Source organism: Stegostoma tigrinum, chromosome 5, assembly GCF_030684315.1.
Source record: "Stegostoma tigrinum isolate sSteTig4 chromosome 5, sSteTig4.hap1, whole genome shotgun sequence".
NCBI classification, from domain to species: domain Eukaryota; kingdom Metazoa; phylum Chordata; class Chondrichthyes; order Orectolobiformes; family Stegostomatidae; genus Stegostoma; species Stegostoma tigrinum.
The window spans coordinates 94,119,848-94,144,872 of NC_081358.1; the positions used below are offsets into that span (position 1 = coordinate 94,119,848).

Here is a 25,025-nt window from a genome sequence, read left to right on the forward strand (position 1 = left end):
GTAATGCAAAGTGCAACAAATAGCATTTAAGGGTATGAATGCATGAGACAGAAGAGATTTGATTTTTTTTGTCAGGGTGGCAGAAGGCTCGTTAAGTGCATAATCACTGTAACCTACCAGCTAGGCCACTTAACCTGTTTGTGTTTCATGTAATTGATGCAGTAAAACTCTGATGTGAGCGCCCTGTTCAAAATTTAATCTGAATAATTTTGTCAATGTCAACATCCTGTTCAGAGTAGTCATTGTTTTCCAAAAATATGCTGTATTCATAAAATATGTTAATAGAAACATTTCAATTATAATAGTGTAGGACCTATATGAAAATTCAATCTGTATGACTGGAACAGTCTTCATCTTCATAAATACGTAAATATTTCATAATTAAATTCTACATCTGGTATGTAGCTCAAGGGCAAACCATAGAAAGTGCAATAGGTAATTTCTATGCCACACTTAGATGCTTCTACACATTTTCAATACTTCAGCTGTGGCTTTTACAGCAGCTTTATGGTTTGATCCAGTGCATTTCCCCAATTGTCAATCAACCATATACCACATAGTAATTGACTTTAATGTTACACAAATTGCCTGTTAGATGCTTCAAAACTTTTTCAGAAAGGTTTGGAAGGGTATTCAATTGTGCAGGCAGCAGCCATTTTTGTGCTAACAATCAGCTGGTGAGAGCAGCAGGAAAAACTGAATGAGCTAATCTGTAGGAGGAGGTTCAATCAAATGGATTTTTAACAAATCATTTGGGAAGAGAACATTCAAAGTAGTGGACTTCAGGTAAAGGTGCAGGGAGATGCCTTGTCCATAGAGAAGTGTAGTTCTTTTTGTTAGAATTGGTTTCACCCTGTGAAAATGAAATGTGAAAAATGAGTGGCTCACGAAGATATGATTCTCATTTGAATATTAGAAGTTGGCAGCATTGTGAAGGGACAAATGCTGGCACATAGGACTAGATTAATTAACCCTTAATGATGCTGCCAACTTTTAATATACTTTAGAACATAGAACATAGAACAGTACAGCACAGAACAGGCCCTTCAGCCCACAATGTTGTACGTGGTTTAAAGTGAATAAGAAGAACTGCTTTCATAATATAAAGGAAGTTGAAGATGCAATTTCATATTAGAGTAAGGGCTTGCCAAGACAGAATGTTAACTTGAAATGACCTCATGCCGTCTGCACAGTTTTGGATGTGTCAGATGTTGTCTGAACGGAAACAGGTCATGGGGGATTTGTCTCTGTGTAGTTCATGGGAATGTGCAATTGCTCTATAAATAAAAAGCATGTTAAGTATTAGGGAATGTAAAGAGGTTATCCTGTGCTGAAAAGCATCTGGCTGTTCATCACTGAAGGGCTAGTGACCAAGATTAAATATCAGGCTCAAGTTACTCTGTTATTAAAGCTGCATACCAGTCACTTGGAACATTGCAAGAATGTCATCCAGTCTGCAAAGAATAAGGATTTATACGTTTAAAATGTACATAGGGCTACATTGGATTGACAGCTGAAACCGGACCATCAGTCCCAACGATCCATGTCAGTGGACATACTCCACATCAGATTCCTCCCTTTCATTAATGTCAAAACCCAATGGCATGCCCTTCTTTTCCATTTTTAGCAAGAGTTTCTAGCTTCCTCTTCAGTAGTTTCTAAATTATTGCCTTACCCTGACAGCGGGCTCCACATTCTAATGATTCTTTGAATATAGCTATTCCTTTTTGAATTTATTTACTTTTATATTTATTATTCCTAGCTGTTTCCACCTGCAAATGGAGACTCTGTATTCGCCCTATCAACTGCGTAATAATTTTAAAGGCATCCATCAGCTCACGCTTCAGAGAAAGTTCTCCACCTTTAACTTTGGGGCTGTCACAAGATGTGTATTATGCCTGGACCCACCACTGTAGTCATGTAGGATTGTCTCAGGCTGATCTATCGTACTGCTGTAGTAAAGGGCTTTGACGTTAGGCCGCTGATGTGGCAGCCTCGGTATTGAGGTCTTTGCTTGGCTGGGTGACTGTAGGATGTCAAAGAGGTGCTTCAGTGCATGACACTGTTAGTTTTGGCACAGCAAAGTGCAACAGAGCTGCCACTAGGATGGAACTGAAGGCTGTGGTCATAGCCATAGAGGATTGATGTCCTGGTGTGGTAGTGATCCAGAATATTTGTTAAGCCCCTTGAAGAGACACTGCTGCACCTCTGCAATTCTGGACTTTACTTGGGGTCACTTCTTTACTGATGCCTCTGGAACTGATGGACCAGTCACCCCTCACTGCATAGACTGAAGCTATCGGCGTAAACATGTTAAAATGGTGATGATATTGAAGTTAGCAGGGCGGTAATACAATCAAAAATAGAGTGGATGATCTTATCACCTCATTAATGCCCAACAAAGCTGCTCAAACTTTTACCTAATTGTAGGTAATTATAACTTTGGCAGTAAATGGGTGGTATCAAATTGGCTCTCCATTTTATACCTTACTTATCTTTTGACTTCAATGGTTATGAATGGACAGTGAAATGCACACACGGTGTGCAGAATTTGATATTACCGTTTTACTCTGGCAAAGTCCAAAGTCCTGAGGAATTTTTGTGCTGATCAAAAATCAAAACAAACAATTCCTTTAGAAGCTGATCTATATTGTCTTCCTTCTCAAGAACAAAGAAAATTACAGTACAGGAACAGGCCCTTCAGCCCTCTAATCCTGCACTGACACGCTGCCCGTCACAACTAAAACCCCCTACCCTTCTGGGGACCGTATCCCTCTATTCCCATCCAATTCATGCATTTGTCAAGGCGTCCTTTAAAAATCACCATTGTATCTGCTTCCAATACCTCCAGCAGTGAGTTCCAAGCACCCACGACCCTCTGTGTAAAAAAAACCCTCCCTCATACATCACCTTTAAACCTTACCCCTTGCACCTTAAACCTATGGCCCCTGGTAACTGGCTGTTCCATCCTGCGAAAAGGCTTCTGACTGCCCACTCAGTCCATGCCCTTCGTAATCTTGTAGGCCTCTATCAGGTTGCCCCTCAACCTCTGTCATTCCAGTGAGAGCAACGCTAGTTTCTCCAACCTCTCCTCATTGCTAATGCCCTCCATACCGGGCAACATCCTGGTAATTCTATTCTGTACCCTCTCCAAAGCCACCACATCCTTCTGGTAGTGTGGCAACCAGAATTGAACACAATATTCCAAAAGTGGCCTAACTAAGGTTCTATAAATCTACAACATTACCTGCTAATTTTTAAATTCAGTGCCCTGGCCAATGAAGGCATGCATGCCGTATGCCTTATTGACCATCTTCCCCATCTGCATTGCTACTTTCAGTGACCTATGTACCTGTACACCCAGATCCCTCTGCCTATCAGTACTCTGAACGGTTCTGCCATTTACTGTATATTTTCCAGTTGGATTAGACCTTCCAAAATGCATTACCTCACATTTCTCCCTGCCCAAACTCCCCAGCTGCTTCTGATGTAATAATACCAACAAGATAGAAACTGTGAAATCCTTTGGAAATGCTTCAAGATTCATTCCCAATTGGGTGGGTTCAGGAAGCATTTCTGATCCAGGCTTGTGAGATCACACTGACAGTTGGCCATTCTGTATCCTGTGGTTGCTTGCTGTCTTTTTTTAAATCTTATTTTTACTTTTCTGATGCGATGCTTAAAAAGTAGCACCAACTGCACCAGAGGTAGCAAATGCAGTGCATGCTTCAGCAGATGCAGACTCTATGCAGAATGTGACCAATTATTCTCATAGGGTGATAGCTGGTAAGTCCAGGCAAAGCCAGCACTTTTTGTAAACAAATGTTCTTTTTTTTTGTGTTAGGAATCCAAAAATTCCAGAGCTATTGCTTAGTCTTGTTGCTGTTACCCAGGATTTTGTTAAGGTGTGATACTTCAGTGTGAATTGCTGAATATACATCTGAATCATTTGTGTATATTTAATTTTAAATGATCTTCTTATAGACTTCATCCAGTGTTTGACTGTTGAAGACTGGACAAGCATCAGTTTACTTCATCCCTTGGTTAGAAAGAATATCCATTGCACTGCTCTGTATAGCTACATTTTGTTCAGTATTCAATTACTGAAAATATCATGCATTTTCTCTGTATCATCATTCAGTTTTTATAGCAAAAGTATGTAAGTTTCACTAATAGAACATAGAACATAGAACAGTACAGCACAGAACAGGCCCTTCAGCCCACAATGTTCTGCCGACCATTGATCCTCATGTATGCACCCTCAAATTTCTGTGACCATATACATGTCCAGCAGTCTCTTAAATGACCCCAATGACCTTGCTTCCACAACTGCTGCTGGCAACGCATTCCATGCTCTCACAACTCTCTGCGTAAAGAACCTGCCTCTGACATCCCCTCTATACTTTCCACCAACCAGCTTAAAACTATGACCCCTCATGCTAGCCATTTCTGCCCTGGGAAATAGTCTCTGGCTATCAACTCTATCTATGCCTCTCATTATCTTGTATACCTCAATTAGGTCCCCTCTCCTCCTCCTTTTCTCCAATGAAAAGAGACCGAGCTCAGTCAACCTCTCTTCATAAGATAAGCCCTCCAGTCCAGGCAGCATCCTGGTAAACCTCCTCTGAACCCTCTCCAAAGCATCCACATCTTTCCTATAATAGGGCGCCCAGAACTGGACGCAGTATTCCAAGTGCGGTCTAACCAAAGTTTTATAGAGCTGCAACAAGATCTCACGACTCTTAAACTCAATCCCCCTGTTAATGAAAGCCAAAACACCATATGCTTTCTTAACAACCCTGTCCACTTGGGTGGCCATTTTAAGGGATCTATGTATCTGCACACCAAGATCCCTCTGTTCCTCCACGCTGCCAAGAATCCTATCCTTAATCCTGTACTCAGCTTTCAAATTCGACCTTCCAAAATGCATCACCTCGCATTTATCCAGGTTGAACTCCATCTGCCACCTCTCAGCCCATCTCTGCATCCTGTCAATGTCCCGCTGCAGCCTACAACAGCCCTCTACACTGTCAACGACACCTCCGACCTTTGTGTCGTCTGCAAACTTGCTGACCCATCCTTCAATCCCCTCGTCCAAGTCATTAATAAAAATTACAAACAGTAGAGGCCCAAGGACAGAGCCCTGTGGAACCCCACTCACCACTGACTTCCAGGCAGAATATTTTCCTTCTACTACCACTCGCTGTCTTCTGTTGGCCAGCCAATTCTGTATCCAAGCAGCTAAGTTCCCCTGTATCCCATTCCTCCTGACCTTCTGAATGAGCCTACCATGGGGAACCTTATCAAATGCCTTACTGAAGTCCATATACACCACATCCACAGCTCGACCCTCATCAACTTTTCTAGTCACATCCTCAAAAAACTCGATAAGGTTTGTAAGGCATGACCTACCCCTCACAAAGCCGTGTTGACTGTATTTGATCAAGCCATGCTCTTCCAGATGGTCATAAATCTTATCCCTCAGAATCCTTTCTAACACCTTGCAGACGACAGACGTGAGACTTACTGGTCTATAATTGCCGGGGATTTCCCTATTTCCTTGCTTGAAGAGAGGAATTACATTTGCCTCTCTCCAGTCCTCAGGTACGACTCCAGTGGAGAGCGAGGATGCAAAGATCTTCGCAAGTGGCGAAGCAATTGCATTTCTCGCTTCCCAAAGCAGCCGAGGACAAATCTGGTCCGGGCCTGGCGACTTGTCAATCTTAATGTTTGACTAAATTTTCAGCACATCAGCTTCCTCTATCTCTATCCATTCCAGCATGCACACCTGCTCTTCAAAGGTTTCATTCACTACAAAGTTCGTTTCTTTCGTAAAGACAGAAGCAAAAAACTCATTTAGGGCTTCCCCTACCTCCTCAGGCTCCACACACAAGTTCCCTATGCTATCCCTGATCGGCCCTACTCTTTCCTTGATCATTCTCTTATTCCTCACGTAAGTGTAAAATGCCTTTGTGTTTTCCCGGATTCCTTCTGCCAAGCCTTTCTCGTGCCCCCTCCTGGCTCTCCTCAGACCATTTTTGAGCTCCTTCCTTGCCTGCATGTAATCCTCTCTAGCTGAACTTGACCCTAGCTTCCTCCACCTTATGTAAGCTACCTTCTTCCTTTTCACAAGAAGCTCCACCGCTCTCGTCATCCAAGGTTCTTGCCTGTCTCAGAGGGACATATTTACTCATCACTCGCAACAACTGTTCCTTAAACAGTCTCCACATGTCTATAGTTCCCTTACCATGGAACAACTGCTCCCAGTCCATGCTTCCTAACTCATGTCTAATCGCATTATAGTTTCCTCTTCCCCAATTAAATATCCTCCCATTTTGCCTAATCCTCTCCTTCTCCATAGCTATGTAGAATGTGAGGCAGTTATGGTCACTATCACCAAAATGCTCTCCCACCACAAGATCTGATACCTGCCCCGGTTCGTTTCCGAGCACCAAGTCTAGAATGGCCTCTCCCCTCGTCGGCCTGTCAACGTACTGCGTTAGGAAACTCTCCTGAACACACCTTACAAAAACAGCTCCATTCAAATCTTCTGCTCGAAGGAGGTTCCAATCAATATTAGGAAAGTTAAAGTCACCCATTACAACAACCCTACTGCGTCCACACTTTTCCAAAATCTGCCGATCTATGCTTTCTTCAATCTCCCTGCTGCTATTGGGGGACCTGTAGTAAACCCCTAACGAGGTGACTACTCCCGTGCTGTTCCTAATTTCCACCCATACTGACTCGGTAGGCAGATCTTCCTCGACAATGGAAGCTTCTGTAGCTGTGATACCCTCTCTGATTAGTAGTGCTACACGCCCTCCTCTTTTTCCCCCCTCCCTATTCTTTTTAAATGTTCTAAACCCTGGAAGATCCAGCAACCATTCCTGCCCATGAGAAACCCATGTCTCTGTTATGGCCACAACATCATAGCACCAGGTACTGATCCATGCTCTAAGTTCATCACTTTTATTCCTGATACTCCTTGCATTAAAGCAAACACACTTTAACTGATCCCTTGGTTCCTTCCCAGGAAAATCCTTCCCACTAGCTGGTCTACCTCTTGCTACTGCCTCACCTGCATCAACGCTCACCTCTGGTATACAGCTCAGGTTCCCACCCCCCTGCCATACTAGTTTAAACCCTCTCGAACTACTCAAGCAAACCTTCCACCCAGGACATTGGTCCCCTTCCAGTTCAGATGCAACCCGTCCTTCTTGTACAGGTCCCACCTTCCCCAGAAGGCATCCCAATTATCTGCATATCTGAAGCCCTCCCTCCTACATCAGCTGCGTAGCCACGTGTTCAGCTGCGCCCGCTCCCTGTTCCTCACCTCGCTATCTCGTGGCACCGGTAGTAAACCAGAGAACACTACTCTGTTCGTCCTGCTCTGCAGCTTCCATCCTAACTCCCTGAAATCACTTTTTATATCCTCAATCCTATTTCTGGCTATATCATTTGTGCCAATATGTAACACGATTTCTGGCTGTTCGCCCTCCCCTTTTAGAACCTTATACACCCGATCGGAGACGTCCCGGACCCTGGCACCAGGGAGGCAACATACCTTCCGGGAATCCCGATCTTGACCACAAAATCTCCTGTCGATTCCCCTAACTATCGAGTCCCCTACCACGAGTACTTTTCTATTCTGCCCCCTTCCCTTCTTTGCCACAGTGTCAGGCTCAGTGCCAGAGAACTGACTACTATGGCTTTCCTGTGGTAGGTCATCCCCCCCAGCAGTATCCAAAACGGTATACTTATTGCTGAGGGGAATGCCCACAGGGGATCTCTGCACTATCTGTCTGTCCCCTTTCCTCCCCCTAACTGTAACCCATCTATCCTCGTCCTGAGCCTTAGGAGTGACCAACTCCCGATAACTCCTCTCAATTACCCCCTCTGCCTCCCGAATGATCCGTAGTTCATCCAGCTCCAGCTCCATTTCCCTAACACGGTTTTCAAGGAGCTGTAGTTGGGTGCACTTCCCGCAGATGTAGCCAGCGGAGACGTGTGCCACATCTCCCAACTGCCACATTCTGCAGGAGGAGCAAGCAACTGCCCTAGCATCCATACCCCACTTATCTGAACACCCACTCAATACTAAAGTAGAAAGCTTACGTCAAGTAATAATAACAAATTAATAACAAACTTATATTCAATAGAGAAAGTTTAGAATGAACCTTACCTTATTAACTAGGTTAGAGGAGGAGGGCGGGTGGGAGACTCTACAGTTGTAGAGTCTCGGGTTTAGCCGCCTTGCTGATATATATGGTCACTGCTTTCCTTCCCGGCTGCCCCTCTGGTCCTCGTCACTTCCTCTGCTGCTCCCGCTCCTTCTCTGAAAGAGGAAAAATATTGGCAGTATCAGGCCCTGCTTCAGACAATTCGATGTTGAAATCGTTATCCCTATATCTGTTACCCCAGAACCAACTAGTTCATTTCTTAACAAGTCATTTTCAAGACTTTGCCTCCATAAACTTGAACACCTCTAATACTTTTCCGCCCCATATCTTGATAGTGGCAAGTCCTGTTGCCCCATCACCCCGTGCTAGTCCCTGACTTACAATATTCATCCTAGTGTTCAAATCGCACCAAGTCCTCACCTCCTCTCCCTCTCCCTATACTTCACCTTGAAACCACTGACAATTCTGCCTTCCTCTGATGTATCCCTACTTCCCTTGCCCTCACCATTAGTTGCTTTTGGCAGTCAGCCATTCAGTCAGCTCCTTTTGAATGTGCAGGAGCATGAGTGCCAAAGCCAGAGCCTTGAATCAGGGAGAATGACCTGGTTCAGTATTTGCTACTCTTTCAGCAGAAGCTATGTGCTATGGCCGAGTATAATGCTTTGGGGGAGGGATTGAGGCTGTTGATATTGCCACTAGAAGAATTGTGCTTCATTCCACTTGTCAGTCTCCCTAACTGACAATGTTTTAGCTTTTTTTGCTCCCCAGAAAGATTTCTATTGTAAAACAGACTGCACTTCTAAAGTTTAAAGTGTCTCTTTACACTAGGCTCACACACTCTTTTCAATTTTCTTTACCTGATTATCACCACTCATTTGTACATCTGATGTTTTACTATTTAGCGATGTTTCCCTGCACATAAACTGGACTTGTATAAATGGATGCAGTCAGGTTATTATCAGCAAGATTGTTTTCGGTTTGGCTTTCTCACCGTATCTCGAACTATTTGTCCTTTGTTACAGTTGCACAGATGTTCCCAGATCTTCAACAAGAGCTGTCTACTAAAGAGACTCTCCAGAGGTAATTTGAAGCACAATGATGCATATCTTAGCTTTCATGCTTTATAGCATTGGTTGGGATGTAGTTAATTCAGAAGATATCTTGTTTTACTGGGGAGATGCCGTTATTTGTCAACAATGTCTGTAGTTAGGCAATTTGAAACATGAGAATTTTTTTTGCACATGGAACATTTGGTGTACTGTTATATTACAATAACGTCAGAAAGCGCTAGGAGTATACAGATCTGAGAGAAAATTGATTCGGTTTTAATTGTCTCCACCTGAAATATTAGTTTTGCTTTATTTTTGGATGCTGACTGGCCAACCACGTGTTTTGAGAATGCTGTGTTTACATTTCATATTTACAGGCATCCTCTTTCTTTTTCAGCCATGATAGGATTGAATAGTGGAATAGTTTTGAAGGAGCTGAATGGTTGGTTTGTTTTCTGAGATTCTGGGTGCTGACCCCCAAAATGAGCCAGTTTCTATTAATTGAACACCAGTGATATTTCTATGCAACATTTATCATGCTGAGGGGGCTAGATTTGCCAGATAAATTTCTTCCCTGGAATAAAATTCTATCCAAAATTATGTTTGGATATTTAGTGTTTGTATAATGGGTGCAGAGTTCATGGGCTTAGTTAACCAGCATTTTTTCATTTTTTGGGCAGAAAAGAGACCTTGTGTTATTTTATCACAATTGTACCTCATAGAAATGGGACTACAGTGTGTTGGATAGGAACATTCTTCCTGGTGAAAGGGAAAATAGAGTTGCCTTATCTGTTTGTACAGGACAGCCAAAATGCCCCATTGTGGTACCATCTCACTGGAGATTAACTGCTTTATTAGTGCTTATATGGATTGGTGTAAATTGAGGTGATCAATCACTCGAGGCAAAATTTATTGTCCCCTCCCAAATGCACTTAATTCAATGGCCAGCTCTGATGCTTGACTTCCTAAATCCTGTCCATGGTCTACAACATAAGTCAGAAATAATGGGATAAACCTCACTTGCCTGTATGGGTGCAGCTCCTACTGTATGCTAGAAGCTTGACATCATCCAAGACAGAGCAGCCGACGTAATTGGTTCCTCATCTGCAAAGGTTCAGCCCCTCCACCACCGAAGCTCAGTAGCAGCAGTGTCTTCTATCTGCAAAATGCACTGCAAAATTTCAGCAAAAGATTTTTAGAGTACCTTCCAAACACATGACCACTGCCACCTAAAAGAACAAGAGTAGCAGCTACGTGGGAACACCGCCACTTGGAAGTTCCCATCCATAACTATATCTGAATGGAGCTTGAATACATAGGAGGCCCAGTCATCTCAGCGTAAGTACCTGGTTGGCTAGTAATTGCAACGACACTAGTTCTCACCAGAACATAGAATATTAATTTCTGTCTTTAAGGACTCAACAATTTCTATGTTCAAATGGATGACAGGACAGACTGTTGTGAGCGTATTAGATAAGGTTTGAAATATGAAATGGTTTCTGTTTAAAGGCAGCACAGTGGCTCAGAGGTTAGCACTGCTGCCTCACAGCGCCAGGGCCTTGGGTTCAATTTCACCCTCGGGCGACTGTCTGTGTGGAGTTTGCACGTTCTCCCCGCATCTGCATGAGTTTCCTTCGGGTGCTCTGGTTTCTTCCCACAGTCCAAAGATGTGCAGCTAGGTGGATTGGCCAAAAAAATTTGCGTATAGTGTTCAGGAGTGAGTAGATTAGGGGCATGGGTCTGGATGGGATGCTCTGAGGGTCAGTGTGGACTTGTTGGACTGTCGGGCCTGTTCCCACACTGAAGGGATTTTATGAGAGGTGAGAAGGTATTGTGTCACAGTGACTGAGAACATGAATTTGAAGAATAGCATCTTATCTTCTACCTGGGCCACAGTCAATTTTGTCTGCATGGACTTCATCAGATTATTCCCAAGCTGAACCCTGTGGCACATGCTAATTGTGAGAGCAATTACAATGATTCACTTTGCCCCACCACTATTTCTAAGTGATAGTTTGTTCTGTGTGCAAACTATCAGTTATTAATGTCTTCTTGCTTCTTTTCTTGATTGTATTTTGTCAGCTCGAAGTTATCATTGATGACCAGTGAAAACTCTTGTTCACCATGGTACCTAAATCCGCTGAGTGGCTCCCCCTGTACATGCCGTCGGAGCCCTCGCTTGCTAACAAATGGCTATTATGATCTAAGTGAAGAGAGTTTCGTGGATGAGGAGGGAAATCTCACTTTCATACCATCCAAAATAAACATCAGTTACAAGGAAAATCTTGTACGGTGAGTATCTCGTTTGATAAATGTGCCTGATGGCTGTATTACAATCACCTGCACAGGTTGGTCACAGGTTTGTCACAGGTTTTGAAACAATGTCTATCTTCAGTAGACTGAACAACACAGTCCAAATACTGAGATTGCACTGTGTGTCCTATCATTTTGTTCACTTTCAGTATCATTGAGCACTGCTTTCAGATCTATTTGACTGAAGGGCATTAATTTAACACCGAGATGAGGAGGAATTTCTTATCTGACGGTTGTGAGTGTTTGAACTGCCTGCCACAGAGAACTGTAGTGGCAGTCCTTGTGTACATTAAGGCTGACATAGCTAGATTCTTGATCAAGGGGAACCAAGGGTGATGGAAAAAACACAGGAAAGTAGACGATGGGAATGTCGGATCACCCATAATCCTATTGAATGGTGGAGCATGCTCAAGGGGCTGAATGGCCTACTTCACTTCTGATCTCTTATGGTCTATTTATTCAATATGAGAGCTTATTCAATATAGGAGGAAAATGTTGGAAGTCATAGAGTCATGGAGATATACAGCACAAAAACTAATCCTTCGGTCCAAATCATCCATGCCATCCAGAAATCCTGCATTAATCTAGTCCCATTTTCCAGCATTTTTCCCATACCCTTCAAAGCCCTCCCTATTCATGTACTTATTAAATGTTGTAATCATCCCAGGCTCCACCACTTCCTCTGGCAGCCCGTTCCATACACGCACCACCCTGTGCATGAAAACGTTACCCCTTAGTTGCTTTAAAATCTTTCCCCTCTCATTTTAGACCTATGCCCTCTAGTTTTTATGTCATCTGAAGATTTACTAACCATGTTTACACATGCAAGTCATTTATTTACATGACAAAATGTCTGTCTCACTAAATTGACGGTTGTCATCACAGAAGATCCAATGGTTTTCATGCAATGTCTTGGTTACCAAGCTGGAGCTACATATTTACAAAAATGCTGTGTGCAAAATTACACTGCCAGCGTAAACAAATAAAACTGCTCTATTCAGTCAAACCACCTTGTCCATGTTTAGTTGTGTTGACTTTTGCGCTAAATAGAGACGAGCTTCATGTCTTTATAATAGTAAAAGATATAGATCATATTGAAACAAGCAAACTGCTGAACTTGAGCAATAAAGATATGGTTAGAGGATTCCAGTACAAAATTCACAACAATTGAGTGAGCTTAAAGATTTGTCAATCAACCCCATCTCAACAGTGGAGCAAATAGTCAGAGAGGCATTTTTAAAAATCTATTGCCAACTTTAAAAGGCAACTGCTTTGATACCCTTTGAGAAGCAACTTTGGTGATTGGTCTTATTATTTCATATGTCTTTATGGGGTTAATTTAACAGTAACTGACTACACGTACACAGAGCTTGTGAGCACACAGTTCATCGGTTTTTGAATAGAGTTCTGCCAGATGAAGGTCCCCAGAGATAGCACACAATGACAACATCAACCTTCACATTAGTCATTCTTTATTTAAGTTCCAGTGAAATCTGTTTGCTTTTGATTCTGCTTAGTTTTGCTTCTTAATAAACTGGAACGCACATCCATGGACCCTTGATCTGAAACCTGATCAAATTGTGTCTCATGGTCATGCACAACCTGTCAATCCAACTGTGATCACTTCTGGGGACACTGTGGTTTTAAACTGGCCTGCTGCCATGTCCTGAGGAGCAGGAACAGTATGGTGAGGTAGACCATGTCTCTCAGAGACCTATGCTACTTTGGTAGAGCCATGTTCAGGAAGAGAACCTCAGATTTGCATTTTCACAGGGTCTAAAGTTTTTCAGCAGTGCACCTCCCGAAACTGGTTTTGAAATCAAACCAGGTTGTTGAAGATATTATTTTTCTCCTCAGTCAGTAATTTGTCCATCAGCCATAGAAACCAGGAGAGTATCATCTTGTGATATAACAAGGTGTAGAGCTGGATGAACACAGCAGACCAAGCAGCATCATAGGAGCAGGAAAGCTCGTACTGATTTCCAATGAGTTTCTTAAGCTCACAAAGGCTTTCTTGTTCATCTCAGTCACGTTACTTCTATATGACATCACAAATTAGATCTCTTTATCTGGGAGTGTGCTGTGTGCTATCTTTACAAGTGCTAGCTGTTGAAGTGGAATTAAATCCATCTGTGAACAGAAACACTGTTACCAGAAGGAAACAGAGATCTTGAAAAATGAATCCTAGATGCCCGAATGATGTGAACTGCACGTAACAGTTCACTTGGCTACAGAGGAACACGACAAAGAAAGCATACGTAAATTAGAGATAACACAGTGCGGAGCTGGAGGAGCACAGCGGGCCAGGCAGCCTCAGAAGAACAGGAAAGTTGATACTTCGGGTCAATTCTCAGAAATGGGGGAGTGGGAAGGGAGCTCTGAAATAAATAGAGAAGAGGGTGGGGTTAGGGAAGGTAGGTGGGATGGTGATAAGTGAGTGCATGCAGGCAGTGTGGGGATTGGTTGGTGAGGTGGAAGGAACGGATAGGTGGGAGAGAAGATGGACAGGTGTCAGGTCAAGGAGGCAGGGATGAAAAGGAGGGTTGGTCTTGGGATGAGGCCGGGGGTGGGGAGACTTTGACACAGGCTGGACTGAAGGGTCTGTTTCCGTGCTGAATGACCCAGTGACTCTATGACTATGACACATTATAACTTATCAAATGCCTTGTTAAAGCACAGCTCACCACATAAATAGCCTAGGTGCAATCTTACTGAAAAACTAGCTGTCAAGTAAACTGGATATGAAAACCAGAGCAGTTTTTGGCAGTTCAACTCCCTGCCCAATTTGATGATCTCCATCTTCCCCACAGGAGGTCTGCAGGGCAGGGCATGATCTACCAGGACCAGCCATACTTACTGTCCCACCATGGATTCTGGCACCCAACTGTCAAGGGGATAAGAGATAATGGGAACTGCAGATGCTGAAGAATCCAAGATAACAAAGTATGGAGCTGGATGAACACAGCAGGCCAAGCAGCATCTCAGGAGCACAAAAGCTGACGTTTCGGGCCTAGACCCTTCATCAGAGAGGGGGATGGGGAGAGGGTTCTGGAATAAATGGGGAGAGAGGGGGAGACGGACTGAAGATGGAGAGTAAAGAAGATAGGTGGAGAGGAGAGTATAGGTGGGGAGGTAGGGAGGGGATAGGTCAGTACAGGGAAGATGGACAGGTCAAGGAGGTGGGATGAGGTTAGTAGGTAGGAAATGGAGGTGCGGCTTGAGGTGGGAGGAAGGGATGGGTGAGAGGAAGAACAGGTTAGGGAGGCAAAGACAGGCTGGGCTGGTTTTGGGATGCAGTGGGGGGAGGGGATGAGCTGGGCTGGTTGTGTGATGCAGTGGGGGGAGGGGATGAACTGGGCTGGTTTTGGGATGTGGTGGGGGAAGGGGAGATTTTGAAGCTGGTGAAGTCCACATTGATACCATTGGGCTGCAGGGTTCCCGAGCGGAATATGAGTTGCTGTTCCTGCAACCTTCGGGTGGCATCATTGTGGCACTGCAGGAGGCCCATGATGGACATGTCGTCTGAAGAATGGGAGGGGGAGTTAAAATGGTTCGCGACTGGAAGGTGCAGTTGTTTGTTGCAAACCGAGCGGAGGTGTTCTGCAAAGCGGTCCCCAAGCTTCCGCTTGGTTTTCCCAATGTAGAGGAAGCCACACCGGGTACAATGGATACAGTATACCACATTGGCAGATGTGCAGGTGAACCTCTGCTTAATGTGGAATGTCATCTTGGGCCTGGGATGGGGGTGAGGGAGGAGGTGTGGGGGCAAGTGTGGCACTTCCTGCGGTTGCAGCGGAAGGTGCCGGGTGTGGTGGGGTTGGAGGGCAGTGTGGAGCGAACAAGGAAGTCATGGAGAGAGTGGTCTCTCCGGAAAGCAGACAGGGTAGGGATAGAAAAACATCTTGGGTGGTGGTTTCGGATTGTAGATGGCGGAAGTGTCGGAGGATGATGCATTTGGTGGGGTGGTATGTGAGAACGAGGGGGATCCTCTTGGGGAGGTTCACCTGCACATCTGCCAATGTGGTATACTGTATCCATTGTACCTGGTGTGGCTTCCTCTACATTGGGGAAACAAAGCGGAGGCTTGGGGACCGCCTTGCAGAACACCTCTGCTCGGTTCGCAATAAACAACTGCACCTCTCAGTCGTAAACCATTTTAACTCCCCCTTCCATTCCTCAGACGACATGTCCATCATGGGCCTCCTGCAGTGCCACAAAGATGCCACGCGAAGGTTGCAGGAACAGCAACTCATATTCTGCTTGGGAACCCTGCAGCCCAATGGTATCAATGTGGACTTCACCAGCTTTAAAATCTCCCCTCCCCCCACTGCATCCCAAAACCAGCCCAGTTCGTCCCCTACCCCCACTGCATCACAAAAGCAGCCCAGCCTGTCTCTGCTTCCCTAACCTGTTCTTCCTCTCACCCATCCCTTCCTCCCACCCCAAACCGCACCTCTATTTCCTACCTACTAACCTCATCCCACCTCCTTGACCTGTCCATCTTCCCTGTACTGACCTATCCCCTCCCTACCTCCTCATCTATACTCTCCTCTCTACCTATCTTCTCTCCATCTTCGGTCCGCCTCCCCCTCTCTATTTATTCCAGTTCCCTCTCCCCATCCCCCTCTCTGATGAAGGGTCTAGGCCTGAAACATCAGCTTTTGTGCTCCTGAGATGCTGCTTGGCCTGCTGTGTTCATCCAGCTCCACACTTTGTTATCTTGTCAGGGGGATAATGCCATCATTCTGGCATCTTCCAGTGTGTTGGCACTGAGAGACATAAGGTTCTCGCAATTTGTCACCTACATCAAAGAACATTCAATTGATTGATTTATTGTCACATGTACTGAAATACAGTGAAAAGCTTTGTTTACGGGCAGTACAGGTAGATTGTACCAAGCAAACGATATATGGATCAAAGAGACTTAGAGGCATACAGGTTACATTGCAGGTTACATTATTTGAGGCTAGAGAGTCCATTCAACAGTGTAATAACAGCTGGAAAGAAGCTGTTCCTGAACCTGCTGGTGCGTGTGTTCGGGCTTCTGTATCTTCTGCCTGATGGAAATGGTTGTAGGAGGTTATTACCAGGGTGTGATGGGTCTTTGATGATATTGGCTGCATTTCTGAGGCTGCAAGCCGTGGAAACAGAGACCGTGGGTGGAAGGTCAGCTTCTGTGATGGTCATTCGTGATGATTTCAAAACTCATGCTTACAGAGAAACACCAATCAAGAATTTCAAGTAGGATTGATAGACGTTTAGGCTTTGGGATTACAGATTAAACGTAACCAGTTGCAAGAAATCAAGTCAACTTGATTTTTGTTGTCCCTCCCTCGTTGCTCCTCAGAAAGTGGTGATTGTGGATCTTCTCCTCCAGTCAATGCCGTCCACATGGTTCCAATTTCCACTCCAGCTTTCCATACGATGTTCCTGGAGCAACATTGCCAGATAGCCACCCTGACAATAGCATCCCCTACACCCATGCCATCTTTCAAAGCAGGCTGCCCACCTGGAGGAGCTCTGGTATTTAGCAGCTACCTTGTTTGGGCAAGGGAGGAGTCAGGAGAATGTCAGCAAAGAAGAGGTTAGAATAGGTGCCTGGTCTAGAGGAAGTGATGGCCTCTCAGTATTATCCTTATAAATCCTGAAATCCAGGCCATGTTCTGGAAACTTGGGTTCAAATCCAGTCATGGTAGATGGTGAAACTTGAATTCAGTAAAAAATTGGAATTAAAAATTTGTGGCAGCACAGTGGCTCAGTGGTTAGCACTGCAGCCTCACAGCACCAGGGACCCAGGTTCAATTCCAGCCTCGGGCAGCTGTCTGTGTGGAGTTTGCACATTCTCCCCATGTCTGCGTGGGTTTCCTCCCACAGTCCAAAGATGTGCAGGCTAGGTGGATCGGCCATTGCTAAGTTGCCCATTATGTTCGGACGTTATCGGGGGATGGGTCTGGGTTGGATGCTTCAAGGGGCGGTGTGGACATGTTGGGCCAAAGGGCCTGTTTCCACACTGTAGGGAGTCTAATTATGAAAATGAAATCATTGCTGATTGTCAGGATAAAACGCATCTCATTCCTGTTAGGGAAGGAAACTGCTGTTCTGGCCTACACATGAGTCTAGACTCACAGCAATGCGGTAACCTCACAAGCACCCTCTGGGCAATTAGGGATTGGCAATAAATGCTGGCCCAACCACTAACACCTACATCCAATGAATGAGAAATAAGTAAATACAGTGTGAGATGGACAGGAAAGTATTCTCGATTATTGAGGATGCTGTGTGAGATTTACATGCAGAGAGGGGTGAGATGCAGAAAGGCAGATTTTGACAGTGTACTCCCATTCAAATCCTGTTTAAAAAACATGAAAAAATGCTCAGGCTGTTTGCTGCAGGTGTCCTGAGTAAAATAGATTTGGGCTTTGCTCATGTTTGCAGATTGTATCTAATTGTGCTCAAAATGCAGCCACGGAGTAGCTGCTGAGGGAAATGTAGGAGATACATTTGGAGATTGAGATTGCATTTGGAGTTGGAGATTACATTTTAGTTTAGAGTTAGGTTTGAGTTTGGGATTAGGTTTGGGTTTAAGCATGTTGTGACAAGTTAGATGAGTTTTGTCCTGTTTAACTGCAATTGCTTTACACCGACACTAGGTGGATGAAATGGGAGTAACTTTATTCTCCAGCATTTATTTCCCTCATGGATGAACAAAATGCAAATTATTGAAAAAGGGGCAGAAAATATTAAATGATGCAAGATGACATTGTTACAGAAGCTATTTTCTAGTCTTATCTATCACATGTGGCACAGGAACCAATAGATTGCAAATTTTAATTCATAAATAGTGTGCAATATCATAAGGTATTTCCTAAAAAAAAACTCTCTTAACTTTGCAGAATCTTCCGCCGGAAGAAGAAAGTTCGTAGATCCTTGGCAAGTCTTTTTTCATTAGACTCCTCCAGTTCCTGGTTGAACAACAGTCTTTTCAGTGGAATTGACTGTCCTCTTGCAGAATCCTCTTGGATTGATGGAGGAAATGATTTTGACTCCAGTTTCAGGAACGATCAAGGTGCGTTGTTGAAATAGTTGCAAGCATGTAGCAAAGGGACCCGTTTTTATTTTCTTTTGAGAAATATTCTGCCAGGAACGCAAACTCACCTCGTCTGTCACGAGTCTGCGCCAGGCTCGCTTGCTGCCGCCGAAGCCATCGCCACAACCGAGCTCTTCAGCAAGAAGTACGTAAAATAAAAGAGAGAGAAACAATAACCAAGAGAAGGTGCAGCATGTAACAAGAAGGGCAAATGGAATCCTGGCATTTACTGCAAAGGGACTGGATTATAAAAGCAAAGAAGTGTTGTTGCAGTTACTTTTGTTACAGAATTGTTCTCCTTACTTGAGGAAGGATGTGGTGGTACTGGAGACAGTTTGGAGAAGATTCACCAGATTGATTCCAGGAGTGGAAAGGCTGTTTTACAAGAAGTGGTTGAATCACTTGGGCTTACACTGGTTTGGGGTTCAGAAGGATAGCGGGGGAGGGGGATCTGATTAAGGCATAAAATCCTAAAGGGGACTGATAAGGTGGGCCTTGAACAGATGCATCACTGACTCTGTGAAGAGCATCCAGACTCACCCACCTGCTGTAACCCTGTAATCCCACATTTCCCATGGCTAATCCACCTAACCTATGCATCCCTACTCACTATGGGCAATTTAGCATGGCCAATCCAACTAACCTGCACATCTTTGGGCTGCAGGAGGAAACCAGAGGAAACCCACACAGACACAGGGAGAGCATGCAAACTCCACACGGACACATTCCCAATGCTGGAATAAAAACTGGATCCTTAGTGCTGTGAGGTAGTAGCGCTAAGAGAGAGCCACCATGCCACCCCATTGGTATATGAATCAGTCTCTCTAGGTTGTTGGTGAAGAGTGGCTAGTGTAATGTTGATACTTAAACAGTTGATTTAGGGATTCTTGGCTTTTAAAGTTAGTTGAAATCCTTTTGGTCTGTTATCTTGACTATGGTTGACTTCTAGCAGTCAGTGAGAGAGGCAATCCTTTTACCTGCAATACAGGAGTAAGACGTGAGTGGTTTCTTGAATGAAACCTTCACACAGCAACAGTGCTCACTCTCAAACTGTTAAGTACGGATACTCTAGTTCACCAGCAAATCTTCTTCAACTAGCACACTCAGACAAGATCGGTCCATTTTTAAACATTTCTTGCGTATTCCTAGAAGGACAAATCACAATTGGCAGAGAAGGGGCACTTTCAACCTTTCAAGTGAGATGTGAGAGGACATTGTCAAGCCCCTTATTGTCTTTTCATGCTGTGCCTGTCTCTCTATTTGAAGTTCCCTGACATTCCACACATGCAACATTCCATGGGCACCACACAGGACTTTGACAGAGAGCACTGAATTTCCATCTGCAAACTTATTTCCTGCTCTAAAAAAGACATTGGGGCTCTGTTTTGAACACCACAGTGGGAGAGGACGTGGCCTCATTTTTGTCCTTGAATGGCCAGTTTCTATCTGCAGCTCACCACTAACATTTCAGTGAGGCCTGTTTCGAATGCACCTCAAACCTCTGCTTTCTGGCTTGAATTCCCTCTGCGTAATCTATCTCAGCTGTGAAAATGGGCTGAAACAAATTCTAACCTCAGTGTCTGAAAGAGGAAAAGAGATTAATGCTTCAGGCAGCAACATTTCTTCGGAACATGCCGTCAAAAATCTTTTCAGAGTCTCAACTGAAATAGCATGACAGTCTTTTCTCCTTTGGGCACTGTGAAGGATTCTCTGTCTCAACATCTCCCCTTACCTGCAGTGTGGTGCCCCTCAGGCTAAACAACAACCAGTCATTTCTGAGATAATGGGAACTGCAGATGCTGGAGATTCCAAGATAATAAAATGTGAGGCTGGATGAACACAGCAGGCCAAGCAGCATCTCAGGAGCACAAAAGCTGACGTTTCGGGCCTAGACCCTTCATCAGAGAGGCCCGAAACGTCAGCTTTTGTGCTCCTGAGATGCTGCTTGGCCTGCTGTGTTCATCCAGCCTCACATTTTATTAACCAGTCATTTCTGTCTTTTTCTCTAAAGAGGGAGAGCAGCCCCAAAGCCTGGGAAGACTGTGGTGCCTTCACCTTTCACTTGTGACATTTTCTGTTTAGGTTTTTGATTTCTTCCCTTTGCAACATTTTTTCTTCCTTTTCATTGCTTCCACTGGAATAAATCCTTTTGTGAAAGGTAACTAGAACATTAGAACCTCAAAGAAGCTGGGCTTGTGATTAAAATGCGAGAATGTTCTGTGTTGTTTCAGGAAGGAGCAGTGTTGATGCATCCCCCAATGGTAAATCTTGGTTATCGGAAGAGAATATGCCTGTAATTGACACCGAATCCTACACCAAAGAAAGCTTATTGATAAACAAATCAACAGGAGGCCATTTCAAACTTCCTTCTCATTCACCATTACATCCTACAAAGTGCTTCCTCAATAACATGTTGGGTGGTCCAGGTGAGACAACATTTCCACAGCTGTATATGTTAAGAATACTGCAAAATGTGTAATTCCAGTATGACTCTTCAGAGCTTCATTTTTGAAGGAAAGTCATACCGGCCTCAAATGTTAACTCTGTTTCTCTCTCCACAGATGCTGCCAAACCTGTTGAGTTTCTCCGGCACTCCCTGTGTTTCTTACAGAAATGTGGAGTTGAATTGAACTGTTGCTGGTGGAGGGTTGGAGTGTGGAGTCACTGTGATGTCCTCAGCGAGAGGACCGAACTATTTTACTAGTCAGTCATGACCCAATTTGCTGATCATTTCATTCTCTGTGGATGTGCGCTGCAAGCAAGAGATTGTGGAACAGAACAAAAACGGCTGGCGCAGCTTCTTTTCCAAGGGTTGGGTTACTCTATGTCAAAGATCAATGAAGGGAGTGTGTGCAACGCACACATAAGATCCTGATGCAATTTTCAGATGCCAATATGCAACCATTGACTGTGGTGTATAGAAACTTGTCCGAAATGAGCAAGCATTTTGAACACCTCTCCTTAGGCCCCCAACAAAACAGCAGCAACTAGATAGAGACTGGGAACAGACACTAGCGGTGTGATTTCTCGAACTACGACACCACAGAATCATAATAGGTTCCTGCAGGTTTTATCATTTTCCTATTTATCTCCAACCTTCCTGCTGCCACCATCTGTTATCTGATAGTTGGCATCTTCACAATGAACCACAGTTCCATGCCAGCCAGAGGGAGAGCAAACTCCTTGTAATCCAATCAGGAAAATTACTATCTTTCTATTTTCTGATGGCTTCATGCCCCTGAGATTTTTTATTTGTATTCACTGCTCTTGGGTTGTAGCAGTAACCTGAAGGTTAACCTTTCATTTCAGGGGGCTTGACAAATTCCTACCACATTCCTTTTGAGGGACCTTTATATACCATCAACTCTGACATTCACAAGATGGGCACAGTTTTAAAGGGAGTGACTATCAACTGTGCTAATCAATGATTTGGGGGTGTAGTGTGACTTGTAATTTACTCAAACTATTTTTAATAACCCCAATGTGAGTAGCAATGGTATTTCGCCAGCAAAAATCAGTGAGTGGAATATAGTTACGTAATATAAAAATCGAAACGCAAAATTCAGTTCCTTCTTTCAAAGTGATCTCCAAGAGTGATTGGCAATAAAATTCTCCAGTCATCTTTTATTCTTGCCAGAATTTGGGGAATGCTTCTCCCGACAACCACTAATGGGAATGTTTCCTTTCTGTTCTGTGTGAATTAAAAATGACACACGTGTTCATGGCCTGAGATATAGTTTACACTGTTAATCACACAACAATGAGGTTTCCTTTGGAAAGGTAATGGGAGGATGCTGGAGGTTACAAAAATGAGAAAAGCATTGTGTATTTGTGATTTTGCCTTTTCATCTGCCCAAATCACACACTTGGTGCTTGATAATATGAAAAAAATCAAGAACCTTGTGGATAAAGAATTTGAGATACAAAGCTACCTCTCCCAGTGTACGTTTACAATCTCTGTGAAATACAGACTGATGTCCATTTTTAAAGGCTACATTGAATAACTTTTCACGTTACATTTAGATGAGCATTTCTTTGTAATTGAAACCTCCTTTACTGCTTGTATCAAGTCAGAAATCACATGACACCAGGTTATAGTTCAACAGGTTTATTTGAAAACACAAGCTCTCAGAGCCTCAGTCCTTCTTCAGGTGTCAGTGAGAGAGGTCATATCAGACACAGAATTTATAAGTAAAAGATCTAAAGTTCACATCATTGATGAGGATTTATTAAATAAACCTAAGATACTGTTAAATCTTTAATCAGTGAGAAGGTATTAATTGATTAAAATGTATATATAAATCTCTGAATTTTTTTCAAGACACTGCCCTGAGAAAACTAAAAGTTTTATCACTGTAAGGAAGAGGTGACATTTTAGGTCAGACAATGCATATTAGGCATGAGGCCTTGTTTAGAATCTGTTTGCGTCTTGCTTTGGAGTCAGACTGGTTTTATTTCTAAAGTAGGAATTTATAAAACGCCATATTGACTGACTGTGTGCTTTTTGAACAAAATCTCTACAAATACAAATTTACTCCATAGACCCGTGTATGTACGCAAGTGAGAGGGTGAGGGGGTAGTGTGTGTGTGTGTGTGTGTGTGTGTGTGTGTGTGTGTGTGAGAGAGAGAGACAGAGAGAGAGAGTGGCGGAATCACTTGTAATGTGACATGAACCCAAGATCCTGGTTGAAGCTGTCCTCATGGGAACTGAACTTGGCTATCAGCCTCTGCTGCTGTGACTCTGTGTTTCTGTGTTGCCCAAAGTCCACATTGGAGGACGTTAACCCAAAGATCTAAGGCTAAAGGTCCTTGACTGTTGAAGTGTTTCCCCCAGTGGGAGGGAACATTCCTGTCTGGTGATTGGTGCGTAGTGTCCATTCATCTGTTGCTGTAGCATCTGCATGGTTTCGCCAATGTACCATGCCTTGGGGCATCCTTGCCTGCAGCATATGCGATAGACAACATTGGCCGAGTCACATGAGTATCTACACGTATGATGATAGTGTCAATGTCGATTATCTGAGATGTCTTACAGAGTTTACCATGGGTGAGTTGGAGAGTGTTGTGGTCGGGGTTGTCCTGAAGGCTGGGTAGTTTGCTGCGATCAAGGTTTGGTGGTTGTTTGAAGGTGAGAAGTGAAGATGTGGGCATGATCTTGGCGAGGTGCTCATCATCATCAATAATGTATTGAAGGCTGTGAAGAGCTTGGTGTAGTTTCTCCACTCCTGGGAAGTACTGGATGACAAAGGACACCCTATTTGTTGTATCCCATGTCAGTCTTCTGAGGAGGTCATTATGGTTTTTTGCTGTGACATGTTGGAACTGGCAATGATGAGTTGAGCTTTGTATCCTTTTCCTATGAGGGTGTCCTTCAGCGCCTTTGGTTGTTTGTCTTGTTCCTCCGCATCTGAACAGATCCTGTGCATGCAAAGGGTTTGTCCATAGGGAATGGCTGTTTTAATATGTTTAGGGTAGAATCTAGAGAAATGCAGCATCGTGAGGCTATCCCTGGGTCTGCAGGAGATTGAGGTATTAAGGTGTCAGTCCCTGATAGAGATGCTTGTACCCAAGAATGAGACTGGTTGTAAAGAATAGACCGTTGTTTGTCTAGTACATCTTCATCTGTGGTGTGACCATTTGATCTTTTACTTATAAGTTCTGTGTCTGATACTACCCCTCTCACTAATGCTTGAAGAAGGAGCAAGACTCCGAAAGCTTGTGTTTTTCAAATAAACCTGTTGGACTATAACCTAGTGTCGTGTAATGACTGACTTTGTCCATCCCAATCCAAAACTAGCACCGCTACATCATGGCTGTATCAGTAAAAGCGTTTTTCTGGTTCAATTTCAGATTTAATGACTGTCAAGAGTTTCTTTTTCCATCTGATCATCTCGGTCCTTTCAATATGTGTTGCCGTGTTTGCAAGGTATGGTAATTCTGAGATCTTTGAAGGTGAATTTTGACCTTGAGTTTTGTGACTTGCTCGTTGACCATCAGAATGACATGCTTATTGTTGAACAGTTGGTTTCTTGCAGGAGTGGTTGCTGCTTTGCTTACAACTATGCTGGTGTTTGCAGCTGTGCTGTGTAAGTGATATTTCTTACAGACTATTCTTAAGTTTTTTTTAAAATTTAAGAACAGGCTTTTAGTAGAGTTGAATTCTGATTTGCAATCTCTTTTTTTCCTTTAAACAGACACGGCAAAATCTGCATATCCCTTCTTTCTTAAATCTGACAATATCTTGCATCATGCACAATCTGAGGTAGGACAGCAATTTACAAACATTTTATTTGGGTCCGAAGGCAATTTAATTCCAAGAAGATAGAGATTGCAAGTGATACACAATAAAGTACTTGAATCCAAACTATGGCATATGGGTCTGAGCTTAGGGATGTA

At 43.7% G+C, this 25,025-nt stretch overlaps 1 protein-coding gene across 5 annotated transcripts in view; it reads left to right on the plus strand.

The window, feature by feature from the left end:
- Positions 1 to 25,025, plus strand: part of tmem71 (transmembrane protein 71) — a 49,237-nt gene that overhangs the window by 13,144 nt on the left and 11,068 nt on the right. For 4 of the 5 annotated variants that reach the window (XM_059646367.1, XM_059646366.1, XM_059646368.1 and 1 more), the window contains 7 exons: positions 9,203 to 9,260; positions 11,312 to 11,521; positions 18,436 to 18,608; positions 20,861 to 21,055; positions 24,480 to 24,555; positions 24,651 to 24,715; positions 24,824 to 24,891. In XM_059646367.1, the coding sequence (XP_059502350.1) occupies positions 9,211 to 9,260; positions 11,312 to 11,521; positions 18,436 to 18,608; positions 20,861 to 21,055; positions 24,480 to 24,555; positions 24,651 to 24,715; positions 24,824 to 24,891 (837 nt within the window). In that variant the 5' untranslated portion in view covers positions 9,203 to 9,210. The remainder of the gene's footprint in view (positions 1 to 9,202; positions 9,261 to 11,311; positions 11,522 to 18,435; positions 18,609 to 20,860; positions 21,056 to 24,479; positions 24,556 to 24,650; positions 24,716 to 24,823; positions 24,892 to 25,025) is intronic. The other variant, XM_059646370.1, reaches the window with a different exon arrangement.